Raw genomic sequence first — 21209 nt, forward strand, 5'->3', positions numbered from 1 at the left:
CAGGATAGGGATCCTACTTTTTATACACTTTGTGGCTCCTTGTAGGAGAAAAGGTGGAATGGGTATGAGTACTTTGCCAGCTTTCAACAGTAGTAACCCAGAGTGGAATTGTTTTTGATAGTAGAGCTTGTCACCTGAATTTTACCTCAGCCTCACCATGTAAAAGTCTCATTTGACATCTTTATCTCCACATTCAGTAGTAATAATTCTTTGTATCTAGGTAGTACTTTATTCCTTTCATACCACTTTTATTTCCATATTTGCCAGTGATTCTTACAACAACCTATGAATATGAAATATATAGGGCAGGAATGTTAACCTCACTTTACCTGTGAGGAAACAATGACTTGAAGAGGACATAACTTAAGGTGGTCATTCTGAGTTAACTCTCCCATGCTTCCTCTGGGTGTCTATCCACACTGTTTGGCCACATTGAATGACATGAACATGTGCCTAGAAAGAACTTTGGAAGGAGTGGGACCAAGTGGGAATGGTTTGGCTTCCTAAAATTCTTCAGTGAGTACTCAGTATATCTTTTAGCATTCAGTTCACTTCAGTCGCTAAGTCATGTCTGACCCCATGAATCGCAGCATGCCAGGCCTCCCTGTCTATCACCATCTCCCGGAGTTCACTCAGACTCATGTCCATTGAGTTGACGATGCCATCCAGCCATCTCATCTTCAGTCGTCCCCTTCTCCTCCTGCCCCCAGTCCCTCCCAGCATCAAAGTCTTTTCCAATGAGTCAGCTCTTCACATGAGGTGGCCAAAGTACTGGAGTTTCAGCTTTAGCATCAGTCCTTCCAATGAACACCCAGGACTGATCTCCTTCAGAATGGACTGGTTGGATTTCCTTGCAGTCCAAGGGACTCTCAAGAGTCTTCTCCGACACCAGAGTTCAAAAGCATCAATTCTTTGGCGCTCAGCCTTCTTCACAGTCCAACTCTCACATCCATACATGCCACTGGAAAAACCATAGCCTTGACTAGACGGACCTTTGTTGGCAAAGTAATGTCTCTTGCTTTTTAATATGCTATCTAAGTTGGTCATAACTTTCTTCCAAGGAGTAAGCATCTTTTAATTTCATGGCTGCAGTCACCATCTGCAATGATTTTGGAGCCCAGAAAAATAAAGTCTGACACTGTTTCCACTATTTGCCCATCTATTTCCCATGAAGTGATGGGACCAGATGCCATGATCTTCATTTTCTGAATGTTGAGCTTTAAGCCAACTTTTTCACTCTCCTCTTTCACTTTCATCAAGAGGCTTTTTAGCTCCTCTTCACTTTCTGCCATAATGGTGGTGTCATCTGCATATCTGAGGTTATTGATATTTTTCCTGGCAATCTTGATTCCAGCTTGTGCTTCTTCCAGCCCAGCGTTTCTCATGATGTACTCTGCATATAAGTTAAAGAAGCAAGGTGACAATATACAGGCTTGGCGTACTCCTTTTCCTATTTAGAACCAGTCTGTTGTTCCATGTCCAGTTCTATGTTGTTCCATGTCCAGTTCTAACTGTTGCTTCCTGACTTGCATATAGGTTTCTCAAGAGGCAGGTCAGGTGGTCTGGTATTCCCATCTCTTTCAGAATTTCCCACAGTTTATTGTGATCCGCACAGTCAAAGGCTTTGGCATAGTCAATAAAGCAGAAATAGATGTTTTTCTGGAACTCTCTTCCTTTTTCCATGATCCAGTGGATGTTGACAGTTAGTAAATCTGTTTCTTTACTATTCTAGCTTGAAATTCAGAATCATCCCTTTTTTGAGTCACTCAGCTGGACTGATCTTGTGCAGAAGAAGATTCCACCACCGTTTAATCCTAACGTGGTAAGGTTACATCCAAGTCTTTGATTCTAAATAGTGAAGTGTGGGACTATAGCTCCTCGTAATTTTAGGACTAGATCTCAAAATCTAACCTGAATAAAACTGAATCAGTGCTGAAATATTTATGAAACAGGTCAGGTATAACTGGTAACTTCAAGATAATTCCTAAGATTTTAGTTACTTTAGATTGATACAAATATCTTCCAGCCCAGTATCTGTGAAGTGTTTTCTTTAGAGCATGTGTGAAAAAGGAATGAGCACAATAGGTTAAAAAAAATGCAAATTAAAGTGACCATGGGGTATCAAATTCATATCTATTAAAAAAAAATTTAAGTAACACTAATGCACTTTTTCCTAGATTGATGTAAAACCAGCTACAGTCAAACATTATTAATGATAATGTAAATTGTTACATCCTATTTGGAAAACAGTAAGACAGTATTATAAAAATGCTTATGTTAGCTTGACTTGTTAAATCTTCTGATGGAAACATTTTACTTAAAGGATTAACAGTGTTGAAATGTTTGGAAATAAATATATAATGATAGGGAGATTATTAATAAATCATGAGAAGGCTAATAGTGATGTTACTAATGATAGCTTCCTATATGTTGGCATATTATACTTCTTATGCATTACAGCATGTAATTTATGTGTCAAATAAGCTGCCAAGTTACTGCTATTACTGTTCTTACTATACATGTTTGATAAATGAAGAAATGGAAACTCAGAGATGTCATGTAGCTGGTTAAAAGTAGTAGAGCTGTGATTCAAAGCTGTGCCTGATTCAAGGTCATTATTCCTTCTATGTGATTGTACATGAACAAAAGACAAAACAAGCAATTACAGAAAACTAAATACAGATGGTTGCTAGATGTTTGAGATGTCCAAACTCAGACATTTAAGGAAAGCAAAATAAAACCCTCACCTGTTGCTGTTTTTCACCTAACAGATAAGCAAAGATTTAAAAATTAGCTCCTATACTATCCTCAATACTAGTGTCTTTTACTCAAGCCAGACAACAATCCTATGAAATAGTACTGGTGTTTTCCACATAGTACAGATAAATTAACTTAGGCTCAAAAAGGTCAAATCACTCGTGAAAGTTTAAAATTAAAATTGTAGAAGTAGAACTTGAGCTTGGGTGCTTTGAAAAGGGTCCTTTCTCACTTGTAACATGAGCCATGCAGTATTATCCCTCGCAATATGAGCCATGAACCATCAGGGTACTCATAAAATATTTATAAAGTCAAGTGAAGGAACATTTGTCATCATTTATTGAGCACCTTCTATGTGTCAGATTTGGGAAATTTTATGTATTAACGCATCTAGTCCTCACTATAACCTTAACAGGTTTATGGTAGTATTTTTATTTTACAGAGAAGAAGAAACAAACTCACAGAGATAGGTTAGTTTATATAAGGAATTATAGCTAGCAGCCTTCATAGCCAGTATTCAAACCTTAGTCTTGTTCCAGAGTCCATGCTTCTAGGGTTATAAATGAGAATTTGATGACTTTTATATACATACATGAATATAATTTTTAGCATTCTTTCTCCTCTGTTGGAGAATCTCTCATGTGGAAGGATCTAGCATGCTGGATTTCCCTGGTCTCTGCTCTGCTTGTTTGTAGACCTGCTGGGCTAACTCTTCCCTTGACTTCCATATCTGCTGTGAATCCATTTACCTTGGTTAGAGTTGGTGAATTGGACATTTTAAGGATCCCCTTCCCCTGAGTGGAAAATACCCAGAGTTTCAGGGATGGGCTTAAAGAGTGAACCACCTGAGTTTGTATCCCAGTTTTGATCTGTAAATACATTGGAAGGGAAGAGTCCATTAGCTTGTATCAGCTTCCTGAAGGAAGGTTAACCACTGCCTTTGAGCCTAAGTAGCCACGATACTTCACTTCCCAGGTTCCAGTCCCCTTAGGTCTGCAGAGCTAAGGGTGTCACAGCCAGATGTTGAATGAATGACCTCTGTAGAATCACCTTTAATATTCATTTCTTCATCAAAAGGCCTTCCCAGAATTGAGAAACTGGATGGGCAGGCATTTTAAGGAAGAGCAGATGCAAAATGCTCTCTTGAAAACCTCCCTGAGCACCTTTTCTAAACTTAGAGGTGATGATGGGTAGAGAGTAAGCAGGTCAGTTACAGGACCTGAGAGTCACATTAACAGAGGCAAGCACTCTGTCATACTGGCCTTCCTCACCCTTCTCTCTCCTCCCCCTGCCCAACAACGAGAACCTGAACTGTGAGAAGGGCATGAATAATGAAAGGCAAAAAGGAAAAAGCAGGAAATGTTTCAGGAGACGTGATGGAGTAGGAAGACATCTAAACTTGCCAGGAATAAATGGACGGATTCCAAAGAGGGCTTTAATGAGTGACTACATCAATGGGAAAAAAAGATATGGTGAATAATGGTATGCTTTTCGATGTTTTAGGTGGGACCGGATGATATCAGGAACTTTGATGCAGTGTTTACAGAAGAAACAGTTCCGTATTCTGTCTGTGTGTCTTCTGACTATTCCATAGTGAACGCCAGTGTACTGGAAGCAGATGATGCCTTTGTTGGTTTCTCTTACGCGCCTCCTTCAGAAGACTTATTTTTGTGAACAGTCTGCCCTCCAGAAACCGTTAAGCAAATATAAGCCTACAGATGAAACGGAAACTTCTGTTTGTGTGAATATATTCAAATATGTTTAACTAGTGCCTCATTTTTACATGTAATGTTTAAAACTATGAAAAATGTATTTTCTGCTGTATGCAAGAAAATAGGGCATTTCAAAGAGCTAAGTTTTGGATTAAAATTTGTATTCTTGTTTATTAAGCTTATTTTTAAACAAATTTTAAAAGCTGTTGTTCTTAGCACTAACCTATTTTTTGAAAAAAACAAAAAAACTTTTTGCTAATGACTGTTTTTTTCCCCTCTAGGTTTACACTAACATCTACCCAAGATCGGCTGTTTTTCAGCAGTCTATTGCAGTTCAGTTAATGTATATTAACGCCGTTGTAGCTCTCTACTTTGACCTTTGTTCTCTGATCACAACTATGCAATTGGTACATGGTTGTTTAAGAAAAAAGCTATTATCTTTCCCTAATGAATCACTGTTTGACATAATCATTCCTTGGTAGGATTAAAATATAAAAGCATAGTTAATTCACCGGCTGCTAGCTGATGCTTTGGATAACTGTTCATTCTACAGATCAAAATAAGAAGTAACAAGAGGAAACTCTACGTTTCTGAAATACCAGTTCAAATTTGTGAATTATTTTTCCTCTGGAGGAAAAGTGAAAGTTTAATAGTTAGACAATTAAAATATTCCCAAAGATCTGAAGGGAAATAAAGTAACTGCTGGATTTTTTTTTAGGTGGTGCCAAAAATGAATGTCTCTGTTTCATGTATTTATATTACCAATACATTCTATTTATGTTCTTTTTGGTCTTTTGAATATTTAATATATTGTTAAGTAGGTCTAAATCTTGGCATTTGCTTTTGCAAATAGCTGTTCGAAGCTGTCTTCCTAATTGGTTGATAAGTAATAAGAATATTGCACTGTCTGTTTACCTAATTGGGAATTAAAAGAATAGCAAATTATGGGTCAGTATAAATCTATACAGTTTTACTACAGTGTAACAAAAGTTAAAAATAATTTAGGCAGATACATAGTATCTTATTTATCTTAGAAAAAGTACAGAAAATTGACCTTTAAAATCATACTAAAAACCAACTTGTGTACTTGTACAAAAGGAGTATATTCAGAAAACTAAAAATTATGCTTACCTTGGGGTTCTGATTCTTAGTTTAGAGATTTTTCAAGTCTTGTAGGAAACTGTGAAAGAGTTCAGTGACACAGTTTTGATGCCTCAAGAACAAGCGTTCTTTCATGTAATTTTCTCTTGAGAAAGAAATTATAGAATTCCCTTTAGTTTACAATCATTCAGCAGAAGCGGGGATGGGAGAGTGTACTTTTGTTAGATTAGTAATATTTGCATCCAATACACTGAATCTTCCTTTAGAGGTAAGACTTTAATAGCAACACTGTAAATATTTGGTTTATTTGGCACTACTGTAAGTTCTGCTTTTATACAAAGCTCTTTGCTTATTGTAAAGCAAAATAAAAACTGTAGTTTCTTTATGATTTTTTTACTCAGCTGTTCCTTAAACTGCCAAATATTAAAGTGCAATATTGTATGTTTTTAACAACAGATTTTAAATAGAATACTGATGTTTCTCGGGTCACAAGAAATACAAATCTTATAAGTATAATAAAAACTAGCAAAAAGATTAATGATCATCTAATGCCTGCCATTATTTTAAAATTGGTGATGGTTACAATAGTCATTGCAAACAGTAATTATTCATATATGTAAGGGAGAGAAGTATAACATTTTAAATATTTGGTACATTACACAGAAATTACTAGATTATCATAGGCTGACATGTTTAATATTCAGTGAGCAAAATCTCTTCCAAGTTTCAAGATTATCTTTTTTCTCAGAGCATGCTGTCTTTTAGAAAATATATGCCATTTGAATACTTGAACTATTTCATGGTTATTGTCAAAATAAACTCAAAGGTTGAAATGAAGAAGCCCCAACATTCTTCATGTTATACATATCTCTTATTTTATTGCATATGGTAGAGTGTAGAGCTTCCGAACCTTTGTCACGTTACAGCACAGACTGAAAATTACAGAATTCGGCACACCCACAGGGAGGTGTTAACTGACATAGATACTGGCAACAAGTACTCTGCTCAAAAGTTTTCTATGCCAAAATAATTTTTGAACTTAGGAGCCAGCAAACACTGTCAGGATATAATTTCAGTAATGATAAACATTTGAAAAGTGATTTAAATATTTGTAATATTTATTACTATAAAATTTTATCACTGTAAAAATTTACCATTACCAATCTCTTTTAGCATACCTGTAACTTTTGTAGTGATTTATCCATAGACATACAGACCTTTACACAGATATTTTATGACTCATTCTTTTGTATATCGCATTCTGTATGAAAAGTGGGAGTAGGTATATAGGAACATTTTTGGTAGTGTCGGAATGACTTTTAATGAAGTGTGTTAAAATTAACTTATTTCCTCGTGTATGTAGTTTGGAAATTAGCTGTTTTTTGAAGTGGGATTTTCTGCCACTTAGCTGTAATAGCAGTTTTTACTTATAGAAATAAAAGTTATTATTCTACCATCTTTAGTATTTTAGCCATTGTACCACATTACTGATAAGTGACTCAGGAATTTGGACCAAAGGGAAAGTGGAAAAGAGATAAAAACAGCATCACCTAAGCAATCCAAGCGCACAGGAATGTGTGGTGGTAACTTCCGTTTTCCCAGTTCCACATGTATGGAGCTTAGAAGTTGCCTGAGAAAAAGCTGAGCAGACTGGAACATCAGCAGCTTTTGTTGGAGACACATGACAGTGGAGGCCACAGGGCAAACTGCTGCTCCTAAGACTGGAGAGACAGATGGCCGAGTAGAAAGAGCTGTGGTTTACTGCAGCAGGCAGCCCTGCAGGAGGCACTGCAGCGGTGGCAAAACCTATCTAACAAATGCTCGAGATGACGTGCACAACTTGTTGAGAGTTCAGAAGTCCAGGGGAACCTGGTCACAGGGGTCCCCACAGTTTTGTGAGATTTACCTCCCAGGGCTGAACCAACTTCTCACAAACTAAGAAAAACATTTCCTTGTACTTCCAGTATGAGGAGGGAAAATGAACCATTTTCAGATATGCCAGAGCACTGTGTTCTTAACAAGGCTTGCTCCTAGAAGAAACTAGTTAATCAACCTGACCCACAGCAGTTTTATCAGAGCCTAACTGACGTAAGGGAAGGGCGGTACCCAAGTCCACTCCATTCTAGCAATCCTGTCCCACCGAAGGGGTGGAGGTGGGAGGAGAGGAGACAGAAACGCACTCAGTCTGTTGGACAGCTACGAAAGATGCGACTTAGATGTAATGAGAATACCAGAAGGAGAGAGAAAGGAATAGAAGTATTTCTCCAAATTAATGTCAGACAACAAATCACAGATCCAGGAAGCTCAGAGAACACCAGAGTAAATGCAAAAACCACAAAACAAAACTATACCTAGGCATAAATTAGGGACGAAAATTCCTAGGGGAAACAAAGATATGAATTACATGTGACTTCTTAGGAGCTATGATAGCAAGAAGAGAGGGAAAAGCCCACCAGCTTGGTAAAGGAGACATACTTTCTCAGACAAAAACTGAGGTAATTTGTTGCCAATAGACTTGCCTTCCAAGAAAGGTTAAAAAGTTCTTTAAAGATAAGAAAGGCTTCCCTGGTGGCTCAGATGGTAAATAATCTGCCTGCATTGCAGGAGACCCAGGTTTCATCCCTGGGTCAGGAAGATCCCCTGGAGAAGGAAATGGCAACCCACTCCAGTATTGTTGCCTGGAGAATTCCAAGGTCAAAGGAGCCTGATGGACTACAGTTCATGGGGTTCCAAAGAGCTGGATACAACTGAGTGACTAACACTTTCAGAGAGAAGGAAAATTGTATAATTCAGAAACTCAGATCTACGTAAAGGAAGAGCATCCAAGAAGGAATAAGTGAAAGTAAAATAAAAAAATTTTTCTTATTGATTTAAGAGATAATTGTTTGAAATAGTGTTATCTGAGTATGTATATAATGTATAAATATGCTTACTCATACTTTTACATAAGTAAAATGACATCATCATACAAGGGATGAGAGAGAGTAAGATTAGTTTGTTGTTACAAAGTATTTACACTAAGGTACTTCACTGTACTGTGAAGCCATTAATGTTCTTTGAAAGTGGGCTTTGATTTGTTGTAGATATATATTGCAAACTCTAGGACAGCCCATTTAAAAAAGGAAAAAATATGCTAAGAAAAGAGAAATTAGAATGAGTTAAAACCATGAAAGGCAAAAAAGGAATAGAAGACAAAGGCAGGAGCTAGGAAATGGAAAACAGTGACAAATGTGATAGATATTAATCCAACTATATCAATAATCACTTTGAGCATAAACGGTCTTAAATGCACCAATTAAAAGATTTTTTCAGAGTGGATCAAAAATCAAGACCCAACTATATGTTGTTTGTAAGAAATTCACTTTAAAGACATACAGATTAAATAGATGGAGAAAATATATAGCATGCTAATACTAATCAGAGGAAAGGAGGAGTAGCTATATTAATTTCAGACAGAAGAGACTTGAGAGAAAGGCAAATTACCAGGAATAAAGAAGGACATAAGGAATGATAAAGGAGTCAATTCTTCGAGACATAGCAATCCTTAATATGTATGCACCTAATGGAGTATAAAACTACGTTAGACAAAAATTGATAAAACTAAGGAGAGAGAAATGAATTCACCATCATAGTTAGAGACTTCAACAGTCCTCTCAGAAATGGACAGGTCCAGCAGACAGCAGTCTGTGAGGACTTAGTTGAACTCAACACCATCCATCAACTGGATATAATTGACATCTATAGACTGCTTCATCCAAAAATAGCAAATACACTTTCTTCTCAAGTTCGCGTGGGACATTCACCAAGATAGGTCAAATTGAGGACCATAAAAAACAGTTAACCAAATTGAAAAGTATAGAAATTATATCATGTCTGCTCTAAAACCATAACAGAACAAACAAAGCAAGAAATCAATAACAAATGTAACTGAAAAGTCCCAAAATACATGAAGATTAAATAACATAACACATAGGTCAAAGAAGAAATATCAAGAGAAATTTTAAAATACTTTGAACTAAATGAAAACAGTTGTCAAAATGTATAGACAAGAGAAAACAGTGCTTGGAGATAATTGCTTGAATTGATACAATTCAACATATCATTGAATGTATTTATTACGAAGAAAGATCTAAAAATAAGTTTCTACCTAAAACTTGTTAACTTGCTCAATTTTGCTGTGAAAAAAAACTGCTCTAAAATTTTTAAATCTTTAAAAGGCATGACAGCAGGTCCTGTGTAGTTAGTTGCTGAAAAAGGAAAAAAATGGAAGAGGGGATGAGAATGGAAAGGACTTTGATTTGCATAAAACAGTCCTCTTTCACACCACCACTCTCGAGTTAAAAAATTAAAATGAACCAATCACTTAACAAAGTATTTATCTTTATAAATCTTCCCAACAGATGCCCTATATGAGTGTATCTAAAATTAAATGTTGCTTCTTGCAAAGCATACTAGTTTTACACACTGGATATCTACTTTAAATTTCAAGCCTCCTATTGGGAGGCTTCTAATTCTTAACCTGCTGCTGAGATTTTGTCTGTGATGTTCAGTGATCTCCTAAAACAATAAAATGCTATAAGTATTTACAATAATGTAGCAATCAGAAGCAATGAAATTTTGACTCTACATATTTTCATTTTCAGAGAATTTGCAACAGACAGTAATGCACTGAATACTTAAAATTTTAAGTGCTTTTTCTATGTCTAACATACTTTAAAGGATGTACTAAATACATAAAAACCTAGTGGAGGATTTTATTGGACTTGGTTGATTTAAAACTCCATTATTTGCATGGAAATGAATCATTACAGTTAACTGATGATTAACCAAAACTTTTATGTATATATTAATAAATACGTTTCAGAAGAATCAATTCTACCTTAAAACAAGATCCATCAGCAGCCCATAGTTTCTTCTCATATAAAATAGTATTTATAACCACAGGATTTTAGTACAAGACAGTATTAACAGACCTTTGCTGTTGCAGATTGATTTCTAGTTCAGCAAAACATTTTCTTCACCTTATCACTCACATAGATGATATTCCCCCATAGGAACAAACTCTGTGGTGGTTTGTCAACCCTATTAAATACTGAAAGGAGTGGCTTCTATTACTTTTCCAAGGAAAATGGTCCAGGCTTCCAACTCCTGGATCTCCCCAACCCAATGAAATACAGTATGATTGATAACTGTTCAAAGTAATACTAACAGGGAAGGACTCAGCACAAGCTTTGGTTTTTTGGTAACAGCTTTATTGAGATTTAATTCACATCACCATAGAATTCACCTATTTAAAGTGTAAAATTCACTGGCTTTTAATCTATTCAGAGATGTGCAAATATCACCATAATCAAGTTTAGAACATTGTCATCACCTCAAGAAGAAACCTTATATGGGTCAGTTTAGTTTACTCAGTCATGTCTGACTCTGCAACCCCATGGACTGCAGCATGCCAGGCTTCCCTGTCTGTCGCCAACTCCTGGAGCTTGCTCAAACTCATGTCCATTGAGTTGGTGATGCCACATCCAACCATCTCATCCTCTGTCATCCCCCTTTCCCTCTCCACCTATAGGGGTGGATAAACAAAATGTGGTATATACATACAATAGAATATTATTCAGCCTATAAAAGGAAGTTCTGATATGATGTAGATGAACCTTGAATACATTTTGTTAAGTGAAATAAGCCAGTCATAAAGGACAAACTGTATGATTCCACTTATATGAGGTACCCTGAGTAGTCAAATTCATGGAGACAGAACCCAGCTTGCTCTCAGGGGCAGATGGGGAAGTAGAGAACCAGGGAAATGGGGTATTACTGTTTAAGGGGGACAGAGTTTCAATTTGGAAAGGTGAAAAAGTTCTGGAGGTGGAGGGTGGTGAGGTTTCACAATGTGAATGTACTTAATACCACTGAACTGTACACTTAAAAACTGTTAAAATGGTAAGTTTTATGTACATTACCACAGTTAAAAAAAAAAAAGTTATACCTATTAGCAGTCATTCTCCATTTCCCCTTAAAGCCCCAGAAAACCACTAATCTATTATCTCACTCTCAGACTTGTCATTTCTGAACATTTCACATAAATGGAATCTTTCAACATTTGGCCTTTCCTATGTAGCTTCTTTTGCTTTGTATAGTGTTTCCCAGGTTTATCAATGTTCTGGCACATTTTAATACTCATTCTTTTGAGTATTGAAAGTCAGTTCAGTTGAACAGACGTTCTTTTGAACTGACAACATCATGTTATATGGATATACCACATCTTATTTACCCATTTATCAGTTTCCACTTTTTGGCTATTGTAATACTGCAAACATTCACATATAAGTTCTTGTGTGAATATACGTTTTGCATTCTTTCTCATACTATCTATATAAAATATGTATAAAATGTAATATGTGGCATGAAATTGTTGGGTCATATAGTATCTCTGTGGTCCTTTATCAGGGACTGTTTTCCGAATTGTCTACACCATTTTGCATTCCCACCAGGAGATTTTTATGTAAGTTTTTTAACAAATATGAGCATCCTTGGCCGGTGAAAACCAACGATTTTTTATCTTTCTATCTATTCTTTGCCTCGCAAGGAGCGAGCAAGACCCGTTATATTAAAGAAGATGGAGTGCAGGTCAGACTAGGTGCTCTGGTTACTGGAAGGGGCAAGCCCAGCAGGCTCTGCGCGACCAACGGCCCAGAGGTGCGCGCATGCGCGCGAGGACAATGCTGGCTCCCGGGCTCCAGGTGGCGCGTGACAGGAGAGGTTCGGTGGGTGGAAGGGTGTCACACCCTGCTGGGCTGGGGTCCACAGGCACAGTCCACAGTGCCTCTGTGGGTGGAAGAGGTCCTGGAGCTCAAGATATGAGGCCGGACTTGCTGACTCGGTCAGGAGAGGAGACCCGACCTGCGCCTGTTTCTAGTGAACCAACACTTGGGTTCTTTAGGCTGTGGGGAGACCTGTCACATTTTATCCCGGTTGGCTTATTTAATGCTTTCCCAAAGGGTTCCATGTCTTTTCCTTCACTGTCCGCTTCCTTGATAATGCCAGTAGTCCAGGACCTCCGCTTTACACCGGTGATACCCAGAGCGTTATCTCTGGTCTTTTTAAAATTACTAAAGGCCAAGCCCTGGTTTACGTCGCCCTAATTCTTCTATCTGTCTGGGCATCCTCAGAACCGATCAAAGTCAAAAGTCAGCATATCTGAAATGAATTTCACCTTGTCATTTCCCTATCCTTCTCCCGACTTCCGTATTCTCGACTTCCGTATGCTATTAGAACAGCAGCATCCACCCACACCGGTAGACCGGCGTGAAATTTTTAGAAGTCTAGAATCCATCCCCTCCATTCTCTTTCGTTCTTAACGCCCTAGGTTGGGCTAAGTTAAGTCGCTCAGTCTTGTCCGACTCTTTGCGACCTCAGGGACTGTAGCCCACCAGGTTCCCCCGTCCATGGGATTCTCTCGGCAAGAATACTGGAGTGGGTTGCCATTTCCTTATCCAGGGGATCTTCCCGATTCAGGGATCGAACCCAGGTCTCTGGTATTAGAGGCAGATGCTTTAACCTCTGAGCCACCAGGGAAGCCTAGGTTGGGCTACGTATCTCCAAAGACTAGAAACTGGTCATAGAATTCTTCTATTGCAACCCCTCTTTCCACTCTGGCAGCAAGCACTGATGTCCAAAATAAAAATCTGACCATATTACTCCCCTGTTAAAAACGTTGATGATTTCCCTTTGTTTGTATAATCATTATGGACTTCCACATTTTTCAATCCTGTTGAACTTCACCAAAACATTTCATTATTAGCAGTCTCCCATCATTCGGCCTCCAAATTATGGTCTGATGAAACACACATGGAACGTTCTGAATACAACACATGCTTTGAGATCTTTTTATTTAGATTAGGGGCACTGAAAAATAAACTCGGAAGTTCCCCGCCTCCCTGCCGGCGCCTCCGGCCGCCCCGCCCTCCATGTACTAGCCAAAAGGAGTCTCGCTTTGGAAAATGAGCTGAACTCCAAGTAGCAGGGGTGTGGATTCAATAGTGTAGACGAGAAAACTGGGAGAAGGGAGATTACCGCTATCCTTGAAAACCTTTCTCTTCTCTTCACCTCTCCTCCAATTACTGAAATCGCACTTAACTCTCCTCCAGTTACTGAAATGTCACCTTTAAATGTCTATGACTCAACAATATTAAATCAAAATGTCCTAAAACAATAGAAAATATTATTACCCCTACACGAGGAAGACCCCAAGTTTAGTGAACTCTTTCATATACAGTTCCTTCTGTGCTCTCTAGTACATTAATATTTCTCTTATAGCACATAAATTGTATAGAATTTTAACTTTTTTACATGTCTACTTTCCCTCACTGTATTCTTGGAACAATAGGGAACTTATTTTACTGATCTTTGTATCCCCAGTACCTAGGACAGGATGATATCTATTAAATAGTAAATGTCCAATAAATACTTGATAATGAATAAATTTGATAGTCATTATTTTTTACTTCTCGAAATTGGCACCTCATTGAAGGCAGAATTCGATCTTAATCATCTTATCCCTACCACCTAATACAATTTTTGGCATATATTGTTTCCAATTTTTGTTTGCTATCTATCTTTAATTTTATGTATTCCACTCTCATTGCTATGGTTTAATGTTTTATGTTGGTCACTGATACAAAATGTAAATCCAGAAGAGGCCTTATCATCTAATACAACGTCTTAATTTCCTACAGGTGAAGATACTTAGCCAAGAGAGGTCAAGTGATTTCCCCACAGCAACTAGAAAACTCTGGATTTACAACCAGGTTTTCAGATCCCTTAGGCTAGGACCTCATTATCTAATATTTTTTTCAACAAGTGTATTTTGGTATACTTACTCTGTAAAGAGACATGAGGATCCTGTTCTTAAATTTACAATCTTGTGAAGAATTTCATAACCTAGTCTTGAATAAAATATCATTTGGCAAAAGAAGCCGAAGTGTGGTTTCCCTTTGGGTAGGATTTTTCTGCACTGCTTGGCTTGTGGGATCTCAGTTCCCTGACCAGGGATTAAACCTGCATCAAGGCAGTGAAAGCTCAGAATCCGAACCACTAGGCTGCTAGGGAACTCCTAGGAATTTTTTTAAGTGGGAAATTTTACATCATTTTATTTCACTCTCAGTTTTACCTTTAATAGTGTAAACAGTTTTATTGTATATCCTTAAATGTAAATTTTATTTTATTTCTAGGTGTTCTCATATTTTCTATGAGTATCAGTCTCTGTAGTCTTCACTAGCAATTGTGATTTAAGCAGTTAGTAAAAGAGAAGAATCATTAACTAGAAGAAAATGTCAAATCTAAAAATGAAAGAGGCAGCCCTTATCTATCTTGACAGAAGTGGAGGCCTCCAGAAGTTCATAGATGATTGCAAATACTACAATGGTATGTTCAGCAAAGGTGACTTTATTTTAGAAACTTTAAAATAAAGTCCTACATATAACTAACTTCATTTTTAAATTTGTGTATTTTTATAGATTCAAAACAAAGTTATGCTGTCTATCGATTCAATGTTTTAATAAATCCCTCTGATATTGTTGAATTGGATGCTGAACTTGGAAATCACATTTTACACCAGCCTTTAAAAGCTGCTCGAGTTTTTCAATCAGTAAGTTAAAGAAAGAAATAATTTCATGCCACATGGAATCTTCCATAACTTCTTTGGTTTTCTTGTTTGAAATCACAGGTCTGTTATATTGCTGTTAAGACTCTCTCACTAATTGGACAGTTGCAGACTGAAACCCAAGTAAGTTTTAGTTAAATTTAACAAAGAAAGCTAAGGTACAGTACTTTCAGGATAACTTGTAAATAAATATTTTTATATTAAAATATATTTTGTATTAAAACATTCTTCAAAGTTCAATGGACTACATACACATCTTTACTTCCTGCATTATCACTTATAATATTAAGCATTTTAATAATAAAACATTTTAAACATACCCTAAAATAAAGAGAATAATACAATGAACTGCCATATTATCTATTGCTCAGGTTTAATAGTTTGCAATATTTTGCTATATCTGCATCATCAGTTTTTTCCTGAAATATTTTAAGGCAAATCTTTAAAATACATTTGATATTTCACACCTACATACTTCGGTATGTATCAACCTCTGAAAATTGTGGACATTTTTCTTTTATAACCACAATGACACTATTACCCCTTACAAAAAACAGTAATTTCTTAGTATCGTCTAATATCCTGTCCAGCCCAGATTTAAATTTGCCCAATTGGGATTCTCAAGAATCTCTAATAGCTGATTTGTTCAAGTCAAGATCAAAACAAGATGTACACATTATAATTGGTTCTTATATCTCACCATGTCTTTTTGATCTAGAGGCATTTCCTTCCCCTCCTTTTTATGCCATTGAATTTTTGAAGAAGCTAGTTAGTTGTCCTGTAAAATGTCTTATAATCTGGGCTTGTCTGATTATGTTCATGTGGTATTTAACTTATTCCCTAGACCCCATATTTCTGAAAAATAGCAGTTGCTTCTAAATATTATACTTGCTTAGATTCAAATTCAACTCATTTTGACAAGAATATATTATAGTGTCACGTTTCATACTGCCCTACAGTAGAAGTGCCCTCTCTGTGGTCCCACTTTTAGCAATGCCACATTGATTGGTGGGTGCAGATGATGTCAGTCTGACCCCTCCAAATCACAGTTTAGCATCAGCTTTCACCTCAGTTTTTGCAGTCATTGATAATCATTGCCTGTGTGTGTGTTAGTCACTTAGTCGTGTCTGACTCATTGCGACCCCATGCCTGCCAGACTCCTCTGTCCATGGGATTCTTTAGACAAGAAGACTGGAGCCAGTTGCCATTTCCTTCTCCAAGGGATCTTCCTGACCAAGGGATCGAACCCAGATCTCCTGAATCATTGGCTAGATTCCGTTATTTCATTAGGAGTTGCAAAATTGTGATTTTCCAGATTTTAGAAAACTTTCAATGTTTATTACCTAAAATTATCCTGCAAGAGAAGTTTTTCTCTCATCAACTGTTTAATTACCTTGCAATACAATTTGTACAGAAAAAGCAGAAGAAATGTTTGATTCTTTCCATTTATAAATGTTTGGAGTGATAAGTTGAAATATAGTAGCTTCCAATGATGAACAATATTTTTGCTTGCTTTTCCATTTTTAAATTATGAGGAGCTATTAATACATTAATTTTTTAATATATCTGATATGTTTCAGTGAATCTTTGTCATTTTTTTATGTTTATATTCTCTAACTTTGGTCACTGGGAGCTTCTTAAAGTTTGTTCTTATTTCCTTCTGATACATTTCATTAGTGTATTTTCTGCCCCAGACCTGAAACTAGCCATTTTTCCTAAGGAGCTCTGGTTCCTTTCAGTGAGAAATTATATTTAGAGATCTGGGCATTATTGCTATGAGGTTGTCATTGTTTTATAAATAAGTTTTTCAGGGAATGGTGAGGAAATGTGTATATATATATATATATTTTTTTTAACTTTTCCCTGATTTTATTTTTTAAATTTTAATTGCAAGATAATTTCTTTACAAAATTTTGTTATTTTCTACAGAAATGTATATTTTTAAAGAAAGATAATAATTTATAATACTTTTAATTAAAATATCAGATTATAAGGATTTTGCATTTTAATTTTACATTTAAATGTCTTTTCTCTTAATGCTCAAAAGGTTGGTTCCTAATACTAACAAATCATTTATTTGACTTACCCTACAAATATATTTACTATATTGTAATGCAAGTCCAATTGGATCTGCACTTTTTAATACTATTTTTTATGTTCTTATTAGATTAATATAGTGCTGAAGTTAACACATTTGCCTCCTCTGCCAAGTTATTGTCTTGATCTTTGTGAGTTTCCACGTGATTATACATCTCAAAGATTTTATACGATACAAGGAATTGTGATTGCAATGACAACTGTAACCAAATACACACAAGGTGCAAGATTTCTTTGTTCAGATGAAGCATGCCCTCTTTCAAAAGGTAAATATTAAAATGTAAAATCAAAATAATTTACTGTTTAGTCTTAAATCATGTTTATAATTAGTTATGAAACATTCATAGCATAAAAAGAATGGGATAAAATTTGGTGTCTCCTAGGCTTCCTTGGTGGCTCAGATGGTAAGGAGTCTGCCTGCAGTGTGGGAGACCCGGGTTCAATCTCTGGGTCTGGAAGCTCCCCTGGAGAAGGAAATGGCAACCCACTCCAGTATCCTTGCTTGGAAAATCCCATGGATGGAGGAGCTTGGCAGGCTACAGTCCATAGGGTAGCAAAGAGTCAGACTCGACTAAGCAACTTGACTTTCACTTTCAGTGTTTACAAGAGCTTCCCTCATAGCTCAACTAGTAAAGAATCTGCCCACAATGCGGGACACCTGGGTTCGATCCCTGGGTTGGGAAGATCCCCTGGAGAAGGGAAATGCTACCCACTCTAGTATTCTGGCTTGAAGAATTCCATGAAATATACAGTCCATGGGGTTGCAAAGAGTCGCACCTGACTGAGTGACTTTCACAATGTTTGCAATTCTACTTTGTATAACCTTGAAATTCATTCTTTCTTCCCCATCTCTCCTCTGTAATTTAATAGGTGTACTTGTATTGCTGATGTACTTGTTCTCTCACACAATTTCAGAGCTGTTCATGGTGTTCCCTCTCCATGTAATGTCCTCTCTCAACCCTTTGGCTTAACTCCATTCAGTCTTTCTCCAGGACAACTTTTCCATTCATCCCCACCTCTCATTGGGTGGGTTGCCCTTCCTGTCTTCTCTCCAAACACTTTGTATTGAAATTGTGTGTTTTTGGTCACCACCTATTGAAATTGTGTGTTTAAATACCCATAAAACCAGTGCCTTAGCACAGTGCCTGGCAAGAAATAGCCATTGAACTGCTGTGAACTCACATCCAAACCCAATTTAATTATATGTTGAATTAGAGTCATTTTAAAGGATTGAAAATGGCAATCCACTCTAGTACTCTTGCCTAGAGAATCCCATGGAGGGAGGAGCCTGGTAGGCTACAGCCCATGGGGTTGCAAAGAGTCGGACACGACTGAGCGATTTCTCGACACAATGAAAGGACTGAAAATAGAAAGCTAAATCTGAAGGCAAATATAGCTTAACTCTGTTTTCTTTCAGGATTTCAGTATATAAGAGTGCATGTACCTGGTGCTACAGAATCTGCAACAGTAAGAAATGACTTTTTGTGTAATCTATGTTCATCTTCACTTCAAGAAGACAGAAAATTTAGAGTACTTGGTGGTAAAATGCATTTATATTTTATAATTATAATTTTTAAAATAATGTCTGATACTTTAATGTAGAAATTAAATTGAATATATATCCTAATAACTAATTCTTTTTTGCTTTTTGCATTCAGATAAACAGATAGTTGAAATAATTACTGCAAAGTCACTTCATGCTTTTCGAGGATATTGTAACAACCAGCCATTTAGGTTTCAATCTCTTACAGTCTTCCTCAGAGGTAAGACCTGTTTGCACTAAAATGTACTTGACTTTATGTTTGCTATACATGGTATAAACATGGTATTTATATATGGTACTTGTATAGCTTGATAATCATAGGTCTTCTCTTTCTTGAGTATTTTAGAGTCATATACAGCTAATGTACCAATTATTTATTCAGTCACACAACATTCACTTAAAAAGATATTAGTACATGCTATGAAGCACTATGTTAAATCTCAGTGTGACAGTTATTCACAGTAATAATCTCTCATTATTGTGTATGTATGTCTTATGTAAGTATTAATGTTTTAAAATATAATGTTCATGAGGGTAGGATGTGAATTTTTACTGCACATAGTAAAAATTTAGTAAGTAAATTCATTCAATAAATGAGTGAACTCCATGGGTTAAGACCTGTGAGTAGAAAGATTCTGCAATAAAGGAGGAAATCATTATCAGTATCAATCACCCAGGGAAGAGTGAGTCTTCATTAAGAAGCCAGAATTGTGAAAATGAAGATGGGTTCAGCCTCTTTTCTTGGGCTAAAATTGGAAGAATTAAACTGTTTTTAAAGAGAGATTTTGGATGCAACCATGTGTAGGGAACTCAAGAGTTTGGAAAGTAGAGACAAACAAGAATTCTTTTCACCATGCTTGACAAAGACAAGGCAGGCATGTAAGCCCAAATGACTATAATTTTTAATACCAAGTATTGTGTGCCAGACACTTTTACATATATTAACTCATTTAATCAGAGCAACTCTCAACTCTTTCAATTGTTGTCTCCACTTACAGTGTGGAAATGGATGCACAGAGGAGTTAAATAACTTTTCCAAGGTTACACAGCTAGCACATGACATAGCCATGATTCAAACTCAGGCATTCTAGCTCCAAAGTCTATTATTTTAACTACTTAATTCTACTAAATACAAACCATACATTACAATATAGAAATATAAGTGACTATCCAACATATATTTTAGTAGAAAATCCTTTCTTCAAATAAACTTTTAATAGAACCCAAATGAATTTTTAAAAATTAAATTAATAAAAGGAGGCCTTTGGGGATTATCAGAAGAGATACTCAGACTTCCCAGTCTCCTAGCCTTCCTCTTGATCCTTTCTTGACCTCAGGATACATTCACCAAACTCTGAGTCCAGGGAACAGCTAAAAAATTGTTTGTTTAATTTTCCCCTTGTAATTCATACTGTATCCTTCAGAGGTTTGGTGGGGTAGGGGAAGAGGGAGTGTTGGTTTGTTTATTTGGTTTGCGGTTTTTATTTTCTTAAGCCTTGGGCCTGATTCTTCCCATCTAGGTCCACAGGGTTTGACCTAGATATTCCAAGATATTCTCTGGAGCTAGAGAGAGAGAGAGAAAGAACAGAGAGGGAGAAACAGAGATTACTGTTTACTCACAGAGGGAGGTTAATCCTTGCTCCTGCTTGTAAGCTTTTCTTTCACAGCTTTACAACCATCCAAATTATAACTGTGTAATGGAGGATCAAGATTTTTTAGTTTTTCATAATAAATTTTGAACTTGTGCAAAAGCTTTGCTCAATCCGTAAAGGTGAGAGGAACCTAGTAAAGTGTCTTGCAGGTAGACTTTAGACAGGAGTAGACCCAGATGGGAATTTCAGTTTGAATACTTAACTACTTGGGCTTCCCTGGTAGCTCAGACGGTAAGAATCCACGTGCAATATGGGAGACCTGGGTTTGATCCCTGGGTTGGGAAGATCCCCTGGAGGAGGGCATGGCAATCCACTCCAATATTCTTGCCTGGAGAATCCCCATGGACAAAGGAACCTGGCAGGCTACAGTCCATGGGGTCACAAAGAGTTGGACATGACTGAATGACTAAGTACTTAACTACTTTAGCCTTGTATAAGTCACTTAACCTCTTGGTTTCTTCATATATAAAATGGGGATAACAATATTTGTCTTAAAGTTTATAATTACATAGTGTGTGTAAAAGTACCTTGTCTATTATAGACAGTACATAATACTTTTTAAAATAATTTTCTTTCCAAATAAAATTATTACTTATAAAGTCTTTTATTAACATTTTTGTTATTTAATGGAAACATGTTTCATTTAAACAGAGTTGTCCTGTTTTGCCTCTTGACTATATATA

General features: G+C 36.6%; 2 protein-coding genes across 3 annotated transcripts in view; both read left to right on the forward strand.

Moving 5' to 3' along the window:
- The window catches only part of LOC120878638 (serine/threonine-protein kinase Sgk3), a 111436-nt gene extending 105328 nt beyond the window's left edge, over window positions 1–6108 (forward strand). For both annotated transcript variants that reach the window (XM_040261320.1, XM_040261319.1), the window contains exons 16-17: window positions 1733–1822; window positions 4261–6108. In XM_040261320.1, coding sequence (XP_040117254.1) covers window positions 1733–1822; window positions 4261–4431 — 261 coding nt within the window. In that variant the 3' untranslated portion in view covers window positions 4432–6108. The remainder of the gene's footprint in view (window positions 1–1732; window positions 1823–4260) is intronic.
- An 8718-nt stretch (window positions 6109–14826) lies between these two features.
- The window catches only part of MCMDC2 (minichromosome maintenance domain containing 2), a 36999-nt gene continuing 30616 nt past the window's right edge, over window positions 14827–21209 (forward strand). Inside the window, exons 1-6 of the mRNA XM_040261321.1 lie at window positions 14827–14996; window positions 15089–15219; window positions 15298–15357; window positions 17402–17597; window positions 18749–18871; window positions 18990–19094. Of these exons, the coding sequence (XP_040117255.1) occupies window positions 14903–14996; window positions 15089–15219; window positions 15298–15357; window positions 17402–17597; window positions 18749–18871; window positions 18990–19094 (709 nt within the window). The 5' untranslated portion in view covers window positions 14827–14902. The remainder of the gene's footprint in view (window positions 14997–15088; window positions 15220–15297; window positions 15358–17401; window positions 17598–18748; window positions 18872–18989; window positions 19095–21209) is intronic.

The sequence above is a fragment of the Oryx dammah genome, unplaced genomic scaffold (assembly GCF_014754425.2).
Source record: "Oryx dammah isolate SB20612 unplaced genomic scaffold, SCBI_Odam_1.1 HiC_scaffold_19, whole genome shotgun sequence".
NCBI classification, from domain to species: Eukaryota; Metazoa; Chordata; class Mammalia; order Artiodactyla; family Bovidae; genus Oryx; species Oryx dammah.